This window comes from Mobula hypostoma (assembly GCF_963921235.1).
Source record: "Mobula hypostoma chromosome 24 unlocalized genomic scaffold, sMobHyp1.1 SUPER_24_unloc_1, whole genome shotgun sequence".
NCBI classification, from domain to species: Eukaryota; Metazoa; Chordata; class Chondrichthyes; order Myliobatiformes; family Myliobatidae; genus Mobula; species Mobula hypostoma.
The window spans coordinates 349317-366316 of NW_026948155.1; the positions used below are offsets into that span (position 1 = coordinate 349317).

A 17000-nucleotide genomic window follows, 5' to 3' on the forward strand; every position below is an offset into this window, starting at 1 on the left:
GCCACTTCACATTCAAGAAGGGAGAGAAGATGAAGAAAGGATTATAAGCCAGTTAGTCTGACCTCAGTAGTTGGGAAGATGTTGGAATTGATTGTTAAGAATGTGGTTTCCAGGTAATTGGAGACACATGATAAAATAGGCTGTAGTCAGCATGGTTTCCTCAAGGGAAAATCTTGCCTGACAAATCTGTTGGATTTCTTTGAAGAAATAACATGCAGAATAGACAAAGGAGAATCAGTTGATGTTGTGTATCTACTTAACAGGCTACGAACCCATGGTATTAAAGAAAATATTCTAGTGTGGATAAAGCAGGATGCAAAGAGTGAGAATAAAGGAAGCCTTTTCTAGTTGGCTGCCAATGACTAGTATTGTTCCACTGGGATCTGCGTTGGGACCGATTTTTTTTTACGTCATATGTCAATGATTTGGATGATAGAATTCATGGCTTTTTTGCAAAGTTTGCAGATGATATGAAGATAGGTGGAGAGGAAGGTAGTTTTGAGGAAGTAGTGAGACTTCAGAAGGATTTAGACAGATTAGGAGAATGGGTAAAGAAGTGGCAGATGAAATACAGTGTTGGGAAGTGCATGGTCATGCACTTTGGTTGAAGAAATGAAAGTTAGCTATTTTCTCAATAAAGAGAAAATACAAAACTCTAAAGTGCAAAAGGACTTGGACCTAAAGGTTAATTTGCAGGCTGAGGTGGTGAGGGAGGCAAATCCAACATTAGCATTCATTTCAAGAAGATGAAAATATAAAAACAAAGATGTAATGATGAGACTTTATAAAGCACAGGTGAGGCCTCACTTGGAGTATTTTGAGCAGGTTTTGGTCCCTTATGATAGGAAGAATGTTCATGAAAATGATTTCCAGTTTGAATGGCTTGTCGCATAAAGAGTGTTTGATGGCTCTGTGCCTATATTCACTGGAATTCAGAAGAATGAGGGGTTACCTTATTGAAACCTATCGAATGGTGAAAGGCTTTGGTAGAATGGATGTGAAGAGGGTATTTCCTATGGTGGGAGAGTCTAATACCAGAAGACACAGCCTCAGTATCAAGGGGCGTTCTTTTAGAATAGAGATGAGGAGCATTTTCTTTACCCAGAGAGTGGTGCATCTGTGGAATTCATTGCTACAGGTAGCTGTGGAGGCAAAGTCTGTATGTATATTTAAGGCAGAGGTTGACAGATTCTTGATTAGTCAAGGCATGAAGGGATACGGGGGGTGGGAGGCAGGATCAGCTTTGATGAATGGCAGATCATTCCATTTCTTGGGCCAAATGACCTAATTCTGCTCCTATGTCTTATGGCCTTATTTACGTCTTTCCTGTAGGTGTGTGACCAAAAGTGCACACAATACTCCAAATTAACCCTCACCAACGTGTTATACAACTTCAACATAACATCCCCTCTTCTGTACTCGATAATTTGATTTATAAGGCTAATGTGCCAAGTACTTTCTTCACAACCCTATGTACCTTTGTTCTAGCGCACTCCTCAGTGCCCTGCTGTTCACTGAGTAAGATCATACAGGTTGGTCCTGCCAAAGAGCAACACCTCGTATTTCTCTGCATTAAGTTCCATCTACCATTTTTCACCTCACCTTTCCAGCTGGTACACATCTCGCTACAAGCCATGACAGCCTTCCTCACTATCCAATACACCGCCAATCTTACTGTCGATTGCAAACTTGCTGATCCAGTTAACCATGTTATCATAAGACCATAAGATATAGGAGCAGAATTAGGCCATTTGGCCCATCAAGTCTGCTCTGCCATTTCATCATGACTGATCCATTTTCTGTCTCAGCCCCAATCTCCTGCCTTCTCCCCATATTTCTTCATGCCCTAACCATTCAAGAATCTATCAACTTCTGCCTGAAATATATCCAATGACTTGGCCTCCACAGCCGCCTGACAAAGAATTCCACAGATTCACCACCCTCTGGTAAAGAAATTCCTCCTCCTCTCCATTCTAAAAGAATGGCCCTCTATTCTGTGGCTGTGAGGCTGTGCCCTCTGGTCTTAGACTCCCCCACCAAAGGAAGCATCCTCGAAGCCTTTCAACATTCAATAGGTTTCAATGAGGTCACCCCTCATTCTTCTGAATTCCAGTGAGTAGAGACCCAGAGCCATCAAACGCTCCTCATATGATAAGCCATTTAATCCTGGATTCACTTTTGTGAACCTCCTTTGATCCATTATTATCATCCAGATCATTAATATAGATGACAAATAACAATGGACCCAACACTGATCCCTGTGGCACTCCACTAGTCACAGGCCTCCAGTCAGAGAGGCAGCTATCTACTGCCACTCTCTGGCTCCTACCACAAAGCCAATGCCTGATCCAACTTGCTACCTCATCTTGAATGTCAAGCGACTGAACCTTCTTGACCAACTTCCCATGTGGGACCTTGTCAAATGCCTTGTTGAAGTCTATGTAGACAACGTGGTCTGTACATACAGGCTGTATGGCGAAAAAAGCACAACAGCGCCTCTTTCACCTCAGACAATTGAAAAAGTTTGGCATGAGTCCCCACATCCTAAGAATTGAGAGCATCCTGACTGGCTGCATCACTGCCTGGTATGGGAACTGTACTTCCCTCAATTGCAGGACTCTGCAGAGAGTGGTACAGACAGCCCAGAACATCTGTAGATGTGAACTTCCCACTATTCAGGACATATACAGAGATAGGTGTGTAAAAAGTTGCTGAAGGATCATTGGGGAGCCGAGTCACCCCAACCACAAACTGTTCCAGCTGCTACCATCTGGGAAATGGTACCACAGCATTAAAGCCAGGACAAACAGGTTCTGGGACAGCTTCCTCCACCAGGCCATCAGATTGATTAATTCAGGCTGATACAATTGTATTTTGAGGCTATACTGACTCTCCCATTGTACATACTATTTATTACAAATTATTATAAATTGCACATTGCATGTTTAGACTGAATTGTAACGCAAAGATTATTATTCCTCATGCATGTGAAGGATGTAAGAAATAAAGTTAATTCAATTCCACTACCTTGCCTTCATCCACTTTCCTGTTAACTTTCTCAAAAAATTCTATAAGATTGGTTAGACATGACCTACGGTACACAAAGCCATGCTGACTATTGTTAACCTGTTCATGTCTATCCAAATACTTATATACCCGGTCCCTTAGAATACCTTCCAGTAACTTTTCCACTGCTGATATCAAGCTCACCGGTCTATAATTTCTTGGTTTAGTTTTAGCGCCTTTCTTAAACAGCGGGACAACTTTGACTATACACTAATCCTCTGGCCCTCACCTGTCACTAACAATGATTTAAATATCTCTGCTAGGGTCCCAGCAATTTCTGCAGTTGCCTCCGGCAGCGTCTCAGTGATCACCTTGTCAGGCCCTGGGGATTTATCTACCCTAATTTGCCCTAGGACACCAACACCTCCTTCTCTGTAATCTGTATAGGATGCATGTATAAACGCTGTGTTCATCTCCTGAGTAAATAGAGGTATAAAAAAATTCATTTAAGATCTCCCCCCCACAACTTCTTTAGTCTCCACACATGGATTACCATTCTGATCTTCCAAAGGACCAATTTTGTCCCTTGCAGTCTTCTTGCTCTTAACATACCTGTAGAATCCCTGTATACAGTCACCTTGTCTGCTGGGGCAAACTCATGCCTCCCTTTAGGGTATCTTTCTCAGATGTTCTCTCGTACTTTTTATACTCCATGAGCACCTCGTTTGTTCCTACCTGTCAATACCTGCTATGCACCTCCTTTTTATTCTTCACCAGGGCCTCAATATCTGTTGAAAACCAAGGTTCCCTACACCTGCTATCTTTACCTTTTATTCTTACAGGCACATACAAGCTTAGCTCTCACAAAATTTCACTTTTGAAGACTTCCCACTTACCAAGTACACCTTTGCCAGAAAACAGCCTGCCCCAATCCATGCTTACCAGATCCTTTCTGATACCATCAAAATTGGCCTTTCTCCAATCTAGTAACTCAACCCACGGACAGATCTATCTTTTTGTATATGTACTTTGCAAACAATGCCATTGTGTTCACTAGATGTAAAGAGTACCCTACGCAATCTTCTGTCACTTACTCTCTCTCATTCCCTAATAGTAGATCAAGTATTACTTTTCATTCTAGGAAGAGGGAGATGTCTTCATTTTTTAAAGAAAGGGGCTTCCCTTCCTCCACTATCAACTCTGCTCTTAAACGCATCTCCCCCATTTCACGTACATCTGCTCTCACTCCATCCTCCCACCACCCCACTAGGAATAGGGTTCCCCTGGTCCTCACCTACCACCCCACCAGCCTCCGGGTCCAACATATTATTCTCCGTAACTTCCGCCACCTCCAACGGGATCCCACCACTAAGCATATCTTTCCCTCCCCCCCCTCTCTGCATTCCGCAGGGATCGCTCCCTACACAACTCCCTTGTCCATTCGTTCCCTCCCATCCCTCCCCACTGATCTCCCTCCTGGCACTTAACCGTGTAAGCGGAACAAGTGCTACACATGCCCTTACACTTCCTCCCTTACCACCATTCAGGGCCCCAAACAGTCCTTCCAGGTGAGGCATCACTTCACCTGTGAGTCGACTGGGGTGATATACTGCGTCCGGTGCTCCCGATGTGGCCTTTTATATATTGGTGAGACCCGACGCAGACTGGGAGACCGCTTTGCTGAACATCTACGCTCTGTCCGCCAGAGAAAGCAGGATCTCCCAGTGGCCACACATTTTAATTCCACATCCCATTCCCATTCTGACATGTCTATCCACGGCCTCCTCTACTGTAAAGATGAAGCCACACTCAGGTTGGAGGAACAACACCTTATATTCCGTATGGGTAGCCTCCAACCTGATAGCATGAACATTGACTTCTCTAACTTCCGCTAGGCCCCACCTCCCCCTCGTACCCCATCTGTTACTCTTTTTTATGCACACATTCTATCTCTCACTCTCCTTTTTCTCCCTCTGTCCCTCTGAATATACCTCTTGCCCATCCTCTGGGTCACCCCCCCCCCCGTCTTTCTTCCCGGACCTCCTGTCCCATGATCCTCTCATATCCCTTTTGCCAATCACCTGTCCAGCTCTTGGCTCCATCCCTCCCCCTCCTGTCTTCTCCTATCATTTTGCATCTCCCCCTCCCCCTCCAGCTTTCAAATCCCTTACTCACTCTTCCTTCAGTTAGTCCTGACGAAGGGTCTCGGCCTGAAACGTCGACTGCGCCTCTTCCTATAGATGCTGCCTGGCCTGCTGCGTTCACCAGCAACTTTGATGTATGTTGCTTGAATTTCCAGCATCTGCAGAATTCCTGTTGTTCAAGTATTACATGCTCTCTTTGGGACTTCTTTGTACTGATTAAGGAAGCTTTTCTGAATACATTTGACAAACTCTATCCTAACTAATCCTTTTACAGTATGGCACTCCCAGTCAAGAGAGTCCAGAGGGGTTCCATGAATATGATTGCAGGAATGCAAGGGTTAACATACAAGGAGATTTTGGCAGCTTTGGACCTGTACCCACTGGAATTTAAAATAATGCAGCGGTGGGGGGGGACGGGGGGGGAGGGTGGAAATCTTATTGAAACTTACTAAATGTTGAAAGGACTAGATAGGGTGGATGTGGAGAGGATGTTTCCCATGGTGGGGGTATCCAAAATTAGAGGCACAGCCTCAAAATTAAGGGGCAACCCTTTGGAACAGTGGTAAGGAGAAATTCTTTCACCAGAGAGTGGTAAATCTGTGGAATGCCCTGGCACGAACTGCAGTGGAGGCCAAGCCCATGTGTATATTTAAGGCGCAAGTTGATAGTTTCCTGTGCAGTCAGGGATCAAAGGATATGGTGAGAAGGTAGGTGTATGGGGCTGAGTGTGATCCGGGATCGGCCATGATGGAATGCTGGAGCAGAAACAATGGGCTGAATGGCTTTATTCTGCTCTTATGTCTTATGGTGTTATCTCTCATCTCAGCAACACTTTAAGGGTCTTGACCATAACAGTGTACTGTCTCCTTGCATTTGCCCTACGAAGGTGCAACACCTCACATTTATCTAGATTAAGCACCATCTGCCATTTCTCTGCCTATATCTGGAACTGATGTATATCATGCTGTATTTTTTGCCGGTCTTCTGCACCATCCATAACTCCACCAATCTTGGAATCATCTGCAAACTTACTAACCTACCCATCAACATTTTCATCCAGGTCATTTATATACATCACAAACAGCAGAGGTCTCAGCACAGATCCCTGTGGAACTCCACTAGTTACAGACCTCCAGCTCAAAAAAGTCCCATCACCCACTACCCTCTGCCTATGTGCAAGCCAGTTCTGAATCCACACAGCCAATTTGCCATGGACCCCATGCATCTTAATCTTCTGGATTAGCCTCCTATGAGAGACTTTATCAAATGCCTTACTAAAATCCATGTAGACAACAACCACTGCCCTCCCCTCATCAATCTCTCTTGTCATCTTGTCAAAAAAACTCACTCAAGTTGGTAAGGCATGACCTGCCACGCACTAAGCCATACTGTTCCATAATTAGCCCATTGGTTTCCAAACGCTCATATATCCTATCCCTCAAGAATTTTTTCTGACAATTTCACTGCAACTGATGTGAGACTCATTGGTCTATATTTCCCAGGACTTTCCCTTGTTCCCCTCTTAAATAGAGGTACAATATTAGCCACTCACCAGTCCTCCCAGACCTCCCCAGTGGCTAGAGAAGACATGAAGATACTGATCAAGGACCCAGCAATCTTGTTTCTTGCCTCTTTCAGTAACATTCCACCAAGCCCTGGGGACATATCCATCTTAATACTAATTAGGCGGCCCAACACTCCTCCTCCTTTGCCTATAAATGTACTAAAGCATTTATATACTCAGCACTAATCTCCTGGTCCTCTATATTGTTTTCCTTGGTAAATAAGGAACCAAGCTAGTGAAGGCGAACTACATTGTCTGTGAGCAAGCATTAGGAGCAGGGCTGTGAATGTGCACTGCAATCTCTTCGTGCAAGGATCAGTGTCTTGGCTCATGAATGTGCACTGTAATCTCTCTGTGCAAGCATTGGGAACCAGGCTGGTGAATGTACTTTGCCATCTCTCTGTTCAAGCGTTAGGCACCAGATGAGCGAATATGCACTGCAATCTCTTTATGCAAACATTAGGAACCAGGCTCGTGAATGTGCACTGCAATCTCTTTATGCAAGAATTAGGAATCAGACCAGTGAATGTGCACTGTAATCTCTGTGTAAGCTTGAGACTTTTTACAAATGAACCCAATCAGATGCAGGTGAAAAGAACGAATTGAAAAAAAGGAGAAAAACAACCAGAAAAACTGGCATTTGGAAATCGGTTTAGAATAAAGTAATCTGTGCATGTATTTTCTTTACCCACAAGCCACATATCACATCAAGAGAAAATCTGCAGATGCTGGAAATCCGAGCAACACACAAAATACTGGAGGAACTCAGCAGGCCAGGTACCATCTATGGAAAAGAGTACAATCGATGTTTCCAACTGAGACCCTTCGGCAAGTCTGGGATGCTGAAGGGTTTCAGCTCAAAACATTGACTATACTTTTCCAGCTTCTCCCTCAGATTCCATCCTTTCCTTTGCATTACTGACATACACCCCCCCTTGCCTATACACAAAGGGCAATTTACAGTGGCTGATGAACCTTGTGAGCTGCACATCTTTGAGATGTGGAAGGAAACCGGAGCATCTTGAGAAAACACATACAGTCAGAGGGAGAATGGGCACAAACAAAGTGCCGGAAGTCAGGATCAAACCAGAGTGACTCGGGCTGCCGACAGCTACTCTATTGGTAGTAGCAATGTTTCCCCTGAATGGATGGAAATTCATAAAGGTGTAACCCCAGATCAGTTCACTCTCCACAGATGCTGCCTGACTTGCTGAATATTTACAGCAATTCAGGGTTTTAATTTGAATTTCCAGAATCTGCAGATACTTTTATTGAATTTATCTTCATTGAATTCATTGTATTGAAAGTGTTGTCATTTTTGCAAGCTTAATCAGCTGTAGGAGGAGCTTCCAGTGTGTTGGTGCACAATCCTGATTTGATGGAGACAGCCGTGAGAAGCACGGAGGAACATCTGGAGAAACTTCTGAAATGCCCGCTTCGCTGCCGCTGCTACTGTGCTATCGAGTATCTCCGGAGGGGAAGGCCCCAAATCCTTGGCTTTGCCTATTGCCTGTTGCCAGGGCCGGGGTCGAAGCGCTCGGCAGAGATGGTGCTCGGTGGCGCAGGGCTGGTCGGAGGCTCGAAGTTTTCGGACGGACTCAAGAGTTGGCTGTGGTCCAGTACTTCCAGGGTGCTGCATCAGCAAGTTTGTGGCACTGGAAGTTCATGGCAGGGAGAGTTTTTCTTCCTTCTACCGTATGTGTGAGATGATGGGACTTTCGAGAGACTTTGAGACTCTTTTTTACCGCGCCCATGGTCTGTTCTTTATCAAATTACGGTATTGCTTTGCACTGTTGTAACTATATAATTGTGTTTTTTGTCAGTTTTTCAGTCTTAGTTTGGTCTTGTGTTTCTGTGATATCATTCTGGAGGAACATTGTATCATTTCTTAATGCATGCATTACTAAATAACAATAAAAGAGGACTGCGTGTCCTCATAATCTAATCTAATCGCAGAGCTGGCTGAAAGAGAACATCCTCACCTGCGTGGGTTCCATACTATTGAGTGGAAGGTCTCCTCCACTGAATATCTCCCAGAGGGTTGTACCAAAGCTCCACTTGTCTAATTCTGCTACTAGGTGTGCTGTTTTATCAATGTATTCTGGAGCCAACCACGGTATCCGGTCAATGCGCACTGTATCGAAAAAAAAATCAACCTTGTCATAAGTTACCAGAACATACTGGCTGAGAGGGTGGTGGAAAACGGAGTCATTGACAGGATGTAATGTTGACAATGTGTAGCACTAACAGAGTCTGTGCTGGTGTGTAATGCTGACGATGTGTAACACTGACAGAGTCTGTGATGGCGAGTAATGCTGACAATGTGTAACACAGGCAGAGTGGGTGATGGTGTGTAATGCTGATGATGTGTAACACTGACAGAGTCTGTTGTCGTGTATAATGCTGATGATGTGTAAATATGACAAGATCTGTGACAGTGTGTAATGCTGATGATGTGTAACACTGGCAGAGTCTGTGATGGCGAGTAATGCTGACAATGTGTAACACAGGCAGAGTCGGTGATGGTGTGTAATGCTGACCATGTGTAACACTGGCAGAGTCTGTGACGGCATGTAATGCCAATGCGTAACACTGACAGAATCTGTGATGGTGTGTAACGCTGACGATGTGTAACACGGACAGAGTTTGTGATGGTATGTATTGCTGATGATGTGTGACACTGATAGGATCTGTGACGGTGTGTAATGTGATTATCTGTAACACTGACAGAGTCTGTGACGGTGTGTAATGCTGATGATCTGTAACACTGACAGAGTCTGTGACGGCGTGTAATGCTGATGATGTGCAACGCTGGCAGAGTCTGTGGCAGTGTGTAATGCTGACGATGTGTAACACTGACAGAGTCTGTGGCAGTGTGTAATGCTGACGATGTGTAACACTGACAGAGTCTGTGACTGTGTAATACTGATGATGTGTAACACTGACAGTCTCTAACGTTGTGTAATGCTGACAATGTGTGACACTGACAGAGTATGTGACTGTGTAATACTGATGATGTGTAACACTGACAGGATCTGTGGTGTGTAATGCTGACAATGTGTAACACTGACAGGGTGTGTGGCGATGTGTAACACTGACAGGGTGTGTGGCGATGTGTAACACTGACAGAGCCTCTGATGTTATGTAACACTGGTGGCATGTAAGTATGTAATGGAGCGTTTACAGTCCAGCCATTATCTTTGTAAATCTCTGAACTGCATCCCACACATTGCATCATTGTATGAGGTTCAAATGCATCACTGCATACTCCACACAAATGTCAATTGGATCTGTATCCTTCTGTGGCCTTAGACAATCTTTCTCTCTATCCATACCACCAACATTTGTATATTTCACCATCTTACAAATTGTACCTGCGACATTTCTATGCAAGTTATTAGTATGTATCACCAAAAGCAAATATCCCAGCACTGGGACCGATGTCATGTCCGGTTTAAGATGGTGCTGCTGAAGGTGAGCGACAACTTACTGATGTTAGCAAAACAAGAAATACAAGGAAACACTTTTCTTTAAAAAAAATTATGGTAAACGATCACCGCAAAAGATGAAGAGGCGAGTGAAGTTGAGGCTGGTCGAGGGTCGAAGAGTGTACGTGCAAGAGGTCGGGGTAAAGTGGAGGCATGTTCAGGGACAAGTCAGGGCGAGGTTGAGGCATACTTGGGGCAAAGTTGGGAGAAGTGGAGCAGAGGAGAGGCATATTCAGGAGCCATCCACGTAAACTGAGGCAGAGTTTGATTGATCTACGTCCTGGGCCAATTTGGAAAGGTTGGGTCCAGGCCCAGAACATAGAACATAGAAATCTACAGCACACTACAGGCCCTTCAGCCCACAATGTTCTGCCGACCATGTAACCTACTCTAGAAACTGACTAGAATTTCCCTAGTGCATAGCCCTCTATTTTTCTAAGCTCCGTGTATCTATCTAAGAGGCTCTTAAATCGGCTTCCACCACTGCCGCTGGCAGTGCATTCCATGCACCCACCACCCTCTGTGTAAAAAAACTTGCCCCGGACATCTCCTCTGTACCTACTTCCAAGCACCATAAAACTGTGCCGTCTTGTGTTAGCCATTTCAGCCCTGGGAAAAAGCCTATGGCTATCCACACGATCAATGCCTCTCATTTTATACATCTCTATCAGGTGACCTCTCATCCTCCATCGCTCCAAGGGGAAAAGACCAAGTTCACTCAACCCTATTCTCATGAGGTACATCCTCCAATCCAGGCACCACCCTTGCAAATCTCCTCTGCACTCTGTCTATAGTATCCACATCCTTCCTGTAGTGAGGTGACCAGAACTGAACACAGTATTCCAAGTGGGGTCTGACCAAGGTCTTGTATAGCTGTAATGCATCTTGATTGACAGGGCTTGGTTCCTAGAGTGAGGAATGACTCAATATTTGGACAATTTAAACACCGGGCCAGATGGATTGAAAAGGCAAAGTGTCAGGACCAAAGGCGAGGGCTAGGCTGGTTCTGCTCACTGCTGCACGAAGTTTACTCCACGTAGGTTTTATTATGTATATATACTTTTGTAATAAATGTACTTTGGACTTCTAACCAGAAGAGCATCCCTCCACCATTACCCTTCTGCCTCCTATCACCCAACTGGCTTTGGATCTATTTAGCCACTTCAATAGCAGAACTTGCTGATGTATACAACACAGTAGTGTCCCATGTCTCATTACCTTCACTGGGTAGGATGGTCACGCTGATTCCGGGGTCACTGAGCTTGATAAATGGAGGACACCTGGCCACTGCATCTCCTTCTCGTGTCAGCAGGACATTCCTTGCACAGACATTACCATGAACAATGTGCTTGTCCTCCTGCAAGGTGAAAGCTTGATGTTAAGATATCTTCACAGCACACAGAATAGCACAGAAGATGATCAGGCCATTTGGCCCATATTGTCTGTGCTGATCATGATGGCAATTCAGACTAATTCTGTGAAGGAGCAGAAGCTGTTCATGGGAAGCTGGGCTGGTGCTGGATATTTCCCACAGTCTGACTTAATAGGAGCTCCATAATTAAATAGAGCCAATCAAAAACCTGGGATAGATCCTTTGAATATTCCTTGGCCACATGCCAAAGTGGCTCATGTATCTAAAAACATATAGTAATTTCCAAACATGTGATGAATTGACACAAACAGTTATCAAAGGAGGGGAAATAAGGCTTACAGTCCTGACAATAGCTGTAATGGTCAGAGACAAGGATCTGACACTTCACAGGGTCAAAAGGATGAAAAGTTTTATGTTCCTACTGTGACATGGAAAAGCTTTCTTACCTCAGTAACACTTTTTCTCAAAAGAGAATAAATTCTGCATTTAAAGCAAACTCTCTCTAGAGTTGACAAAGCTGTACATGAGACTTAGAGTTTTGATTGGTGTTTACCTTTCATCTGGTGCCATGATCCTTGAGAAGGCTGGCGAGCAGGAAGCTCTCAGCGGACACTTGAGGATCATTGACTATTCCGATAGGTGTTCAATCTCTCCCTTGGAGCTCCTGTTTTACGTTAACATTGCTTCTTCATTCTGTCTGCTTCAGTCTTCCAGAATTGCCCTGTGCTGGGCCAGATAATGACAATGACCCTCCCACATCTCAAAAGTGTCTGGGCTGGTAGGCTAATTAACCACTATAAATTGCTTTCAATTAGTATAATCTGTGGAAGTGGATAGGATGGGTTTCAGGCAAATTTGTGGGGGAAATGGGATTGCTCAGACAGCCGGCATTAATTGATGGACCAGATGTCCTTCAGAGAAATAAACAAATTCAAAAGGACTTACAACATCAAGTCACATGTTCCAGTTTTGAGGAAAGTTTCCAACCTGGAAACATTGGTTCCACCTCATGCTTTCTACATGGTTTGTTGAGAGATTCCAGCCCTTTCTATTTGAATTCTGCTCTCCTAGTTCTTGGGAGTCATGTTGGTGAATTTGACAGCAAGTCATGTGACAGTGGCCCTGGATATGGGTTGTGATGCTTACCAGGAAGTTCATGGCATAGGCAAGCTGCTTTGCAACCTCAAGTTTCCAACTAATGTTGACAGAGTTATTGTTTTTATTCTTCTTTAGGTATGTGTCCAGGGCTCCATATTTCACAAACTCCTGAACCATGATGTCTGCAAGTGAAAAGGAATGAATCAGAGGTATTGTAGGCTTGTGACTAAATTACTAATTGAGGTTACTAGTTAAAGAGATATAGTAGCACTAATGTAGAGTCTTGGGCTAAAATGTCGATTAATCCTTTCCCTCCAGAGCTGCTGCTTTACCCACTGAGTTCCTCTGCTATTTTGGTTTTTGATAGGTTAGTGACCAGGTTATCAGCTAAAGATGTAGCCAATGATGTGGTCTGCCTCAGCAACTCCCCATACAATTGTCACAAAACTTCCCTTTTTTTTCTAAACCCATACCCTTTGCAACAAGGCTAAAATGCAGTTTGTCATTATAACTACATGCTGCACCTGCCTGCCAACTTTTTGTGTTTCGTGCGCTGGAACATCTGGGTTGTTCTGTGGTTCACTCGTTTTGTGATTGGTGCACTGAAACATCTGGGTTGTTCTGTGCTTCTCTTATTTTTGTAATTTGTGCACAGGAACATCTCAATCATTCTGTGTTTCACACGTTCACATTCTCTCGATTTAGAAGTTGTATTTTTTGATTCCTCTTAATAAAGTTCATGGTATTCTACTTTCCTGCATTGAATTCCTGATAAAGGGTCTCGGCCTGAAACGTCGACTGTACCTCTTCCTACAGATGCTGCCTGACCTGCTGTGTTCACCAGCAATTTTTATGCGTGTCGCTTGAATTTCATTTGCCAGGTTTATGCCCAATCACTCAATCTACTCTACAGTACATCCTTTTGCAGGATCACAATATCTTCATTGCAACATGCACATCTGCATATTTTTATTTTATCATAAACTTGGACACCTTATATTCTGCCTCTTTCATGTTAAAATCTCCAGCGATTATCATGACACTGCCCTTCTGACACGCCTTTTCTATCTACTGCTGTAATTTCTAAACCACATCCTGGCTGCTGTTTGGAGGCCTGAACACAACTGCCATTGTAGGGTCCTTTTACCCTTGCCATTTCTTAACTCAACCCATCGAGACTCTACACCTCCTGATCATATGTCATCCTATTCACTAGAATTCGGAGGTTTCAGTGAGGTCATCCCTCATTCCTATCGAATGGTGGACGGCCTTGATAGAGTGGATGTAGAGAAGATGTTTCCTATGGTGAGAGAGTCTAAAACCAGAGGATAAAGGCTCAGAAAAGAGGGGCATCCTTTTAGAAAGGAGATAAGGAGGAATTTCTTTAACCAGGGAGTGGTGAATTTGTGGAATTCCTTACCACAGGGAGGTGCGGAGGCCAAGTCTTTATGTATAGTTAAGGCAGAGGTTAATAGATTCTTAATTAGTCAGGGTATGAAGGGATACAGGGAGAAGACAGGAGATGAAGGCTGAGAGGAAAATTGAATCAGCCATTATGAAATAGCGGAGTAGACTCGATGGGCCAAATGGACTCATTTTGCTCCTATATTTTGTGGTCAATGGACCAAAATCTTCTATGATAATTACAGTTCTCCTCAAACATGCTGGAGATATTTCCGCATTTATATACCAATAAGGTCACAGTCACATCGAGGTAAGAGGCTCAGGTGAAATTTATATGCTTTGGAACATTAAGCAACCAGTCCTGGTCACTCTGCAGCTCCATGTCTCTGAAACTGCTGTTAGATTATCCTCACATCTGTCCTGTCATTCAAATAATTCTGCTTTGTGTATTCAAAGAAGGAATGTTACGCCGTGACTGCTGACTATTTGTGCTTAGCATCATACATTCGTTCGTAGACCTGCTGGGCTGAGTTTCTTAAGCCTTTTTTTGTGTTGCTATGTGTAATATTACAATGGAGCCATCTTAATAACCGACATCTTAAATAATTTTAAAACATTTCTTAAAATACACAGCAAGATTTAAGACTTACTCTCTTTGCTGATGGCGCAGATTCCATAAACCAGGATGAGATGCTTGTGGGAAACTTGGCTCATTATGCTTGCTGCCTCAAAGAATGACTATAATGGTAAAAAGAGTTCAAAATTGAACTAAAATGCATCTCAAAATGGTAGCAATAAGAGATAGATTGTGTCAACCGCACCAGCAAAAGAGCTCTCTCAGATCTACAGATTCTCCAAGTCCAGTTTCATTTGAATCCATCTTTTGTCCAACTGTCTACAACTTCTCCCTTACAATCCGGAATTTGTTTCCACAACATGTAGCTCATCATTTTTTTTTCAAAATTCAACAGCTTGATTCTTTAGTGAAAGGGAAATCATGTCTCAGCAACCTTGGGGCAACACTGTAGAGTAGTGCTTAGCACAACGCTTTGCAGTACCAGTGACCCGGGTTAAATTCTTGCCGCTGTCTGTACATTCTTCCTATCACCACATGGGTTTCTTCCCACATTCCAAAGACATGCCAGTTGATAGGTTAATTGGTCATTGTAAATTGTCCTGTGATTAGACTTGGATTCAATTGGGGGGGGGTTTGCTGGGCAACATGGCTCAAAGGGCCAGAAGGGCCCGTTCCACACTGTATCTCAATAAACAAACAACTTATCAAAGTGTTTTGATAAAATATTTAGCTATTAATAAAAGGGACCATTTGATATATGATACATAAATCTCCAGAAAACATTTGATAAGGCAGAGCATCAAATATTATTAATAACTTCTTGTGATGTAGAGGCTAAGATATTGGCATGAAGAGTAGATTGAATGGCTCACAAGAAGACAATTTGTTTTTTTTTTACTGGCTAACAAGATCGTCAGCAGGTGGTAAGAGTGGGCTCCTTCATTTCCAACCCTCTGATTCTCAACACAGGAGCCCCTCAGAGTGGTGTACTAAGCCCCCTCTTTTACTTCCTGTATACTTATGACTGTATTGCCACCCACAGCTCCAATCTGCTAATTAAATTTGCCGACAATACTTCATTGATTGGCCTTACCTCAAACAATAACGAGATGGCCTACAGGGAAGAAGTCATTTCTCTGACACAGTGGTGTCAAGAAAACAACCTCATCCTCAATGTTGCAAAAACAAAGGAGCTGGTTGTAGATTACAGGAGAAATGGAGACAGGCTAACCCCTATTGACATCAAAGGGTTTGAGAGGGTAAACTGCTTCAAGTTCCTTGGCAACCGCATCACCGAGGACCTCACGTGGTCACGCTGGTACACACCAGCGGTGTGGTGAAAAAGGCACAACAGTGCCTCTTTCATCTCAGACGGTTGAGAAAGTTTGGTATGGGCCCCCAAATCTTAAGAATTTTCTATAGGGGCACAATTGGGAGCATCCTGACTGGCTGGTATGGGAACTGTACTTCCCTCAATCGCAGGACCCTGCAGAGAGTGGTGTGGACAGCCCAGCGCATCTGTAGATGTGAACTTCCCACTATTCAGGATATTTACAAGGACAGGTGTGTAAAAATAACCCAAAGGATCATTGGGGACCCGAGTCACCCCAACCACAAACTGTTCCAGCTGCTACCATCTGGGAAACAGTACTGCAGCATAAAAGCCAGGACCAACAGGCTCCAGGACAGCTTCTTCCACCAGGCCATCAGACTGATTAACTCGCGCTAATTTGAGTGTATTTCTATGTTATATTGACTGTTCTATTTATTATAAATTAAAATGATTGCACATTGCACATTTAAACAGAGACGTAATGCAAAGATTTTTACTCTGCAAGTATGTGAAGGATCTAAGAAATAAATTCAATTCAAACTGTAATGAATAGTGTGAGGACAATCTGGAGGGTGGAGCTTAGTCACAATGGCGCTAAACGATGACTCCTTTGCTTGCATCTTTGGAAACAGCTCTACTTCCAGCTTTAATTCTATTTTTCCCTTTCACGGTTCTTTTGAAGACCCTGACCTGGAGTTACATGCTGACTTCATTTCTTTGCGGGAATGGGACCCACTTTCGAGGTTTGGCGACTGGCTGTTATTCGACATGTCAAGGATGCAGCCTTAGAGCTTCGCTTGCTTTAGGAGGTCCGAGATCTTGTGGCTCTGGAGATGGGCGGATCGAAGGTCGGTGTCCTGGCTGGAGATTGGTGTGTTGTGGGAGTCAGAAAATCTACAGCTGTCTGCCCAGAGACCTGATATCTTTGGACACAGAGCTCAGAAAAAGCAACACAACAGACTTTTAACATTGTAAACCAGCGATTTGTTTGTTATGTCTCCCATCTCGCTGTGA

At 43.8% G+C, this 17000-nt stretch overlaps 1 protein-coding gene across 1 annotated transcript in view; it reads right to left on the reverse strand.

The window, feature by feature from the left end:
* Positions 1-17000, reverse strand: part of LOC134341307 (tyrosine-protein kinase JAK2-like) — a gene marked incomplete at its 5' end in the record, with an annotated part of 117416 nt that overhangs the window by 59638 nt on the left and 40778 nt on the right. Inside the window, 4 exons of the mRNA XM_063039185.1 lie at positions 8697-8848; positions 11421-11559; positions 12721-12854; positions 14727-14814. Of these exons, the coding sequence (XP_062895255.1) occupies positions 8697-8848; positions 11421-11559; positions 12721-12854; positions 14727-14814 (513 nt within the window). The remainder of the gene's footprint in view (positions 1-8696; positions 8849-11420; positions 11560-12720; positions 12855-14726; positions 14815-17000) is intronic.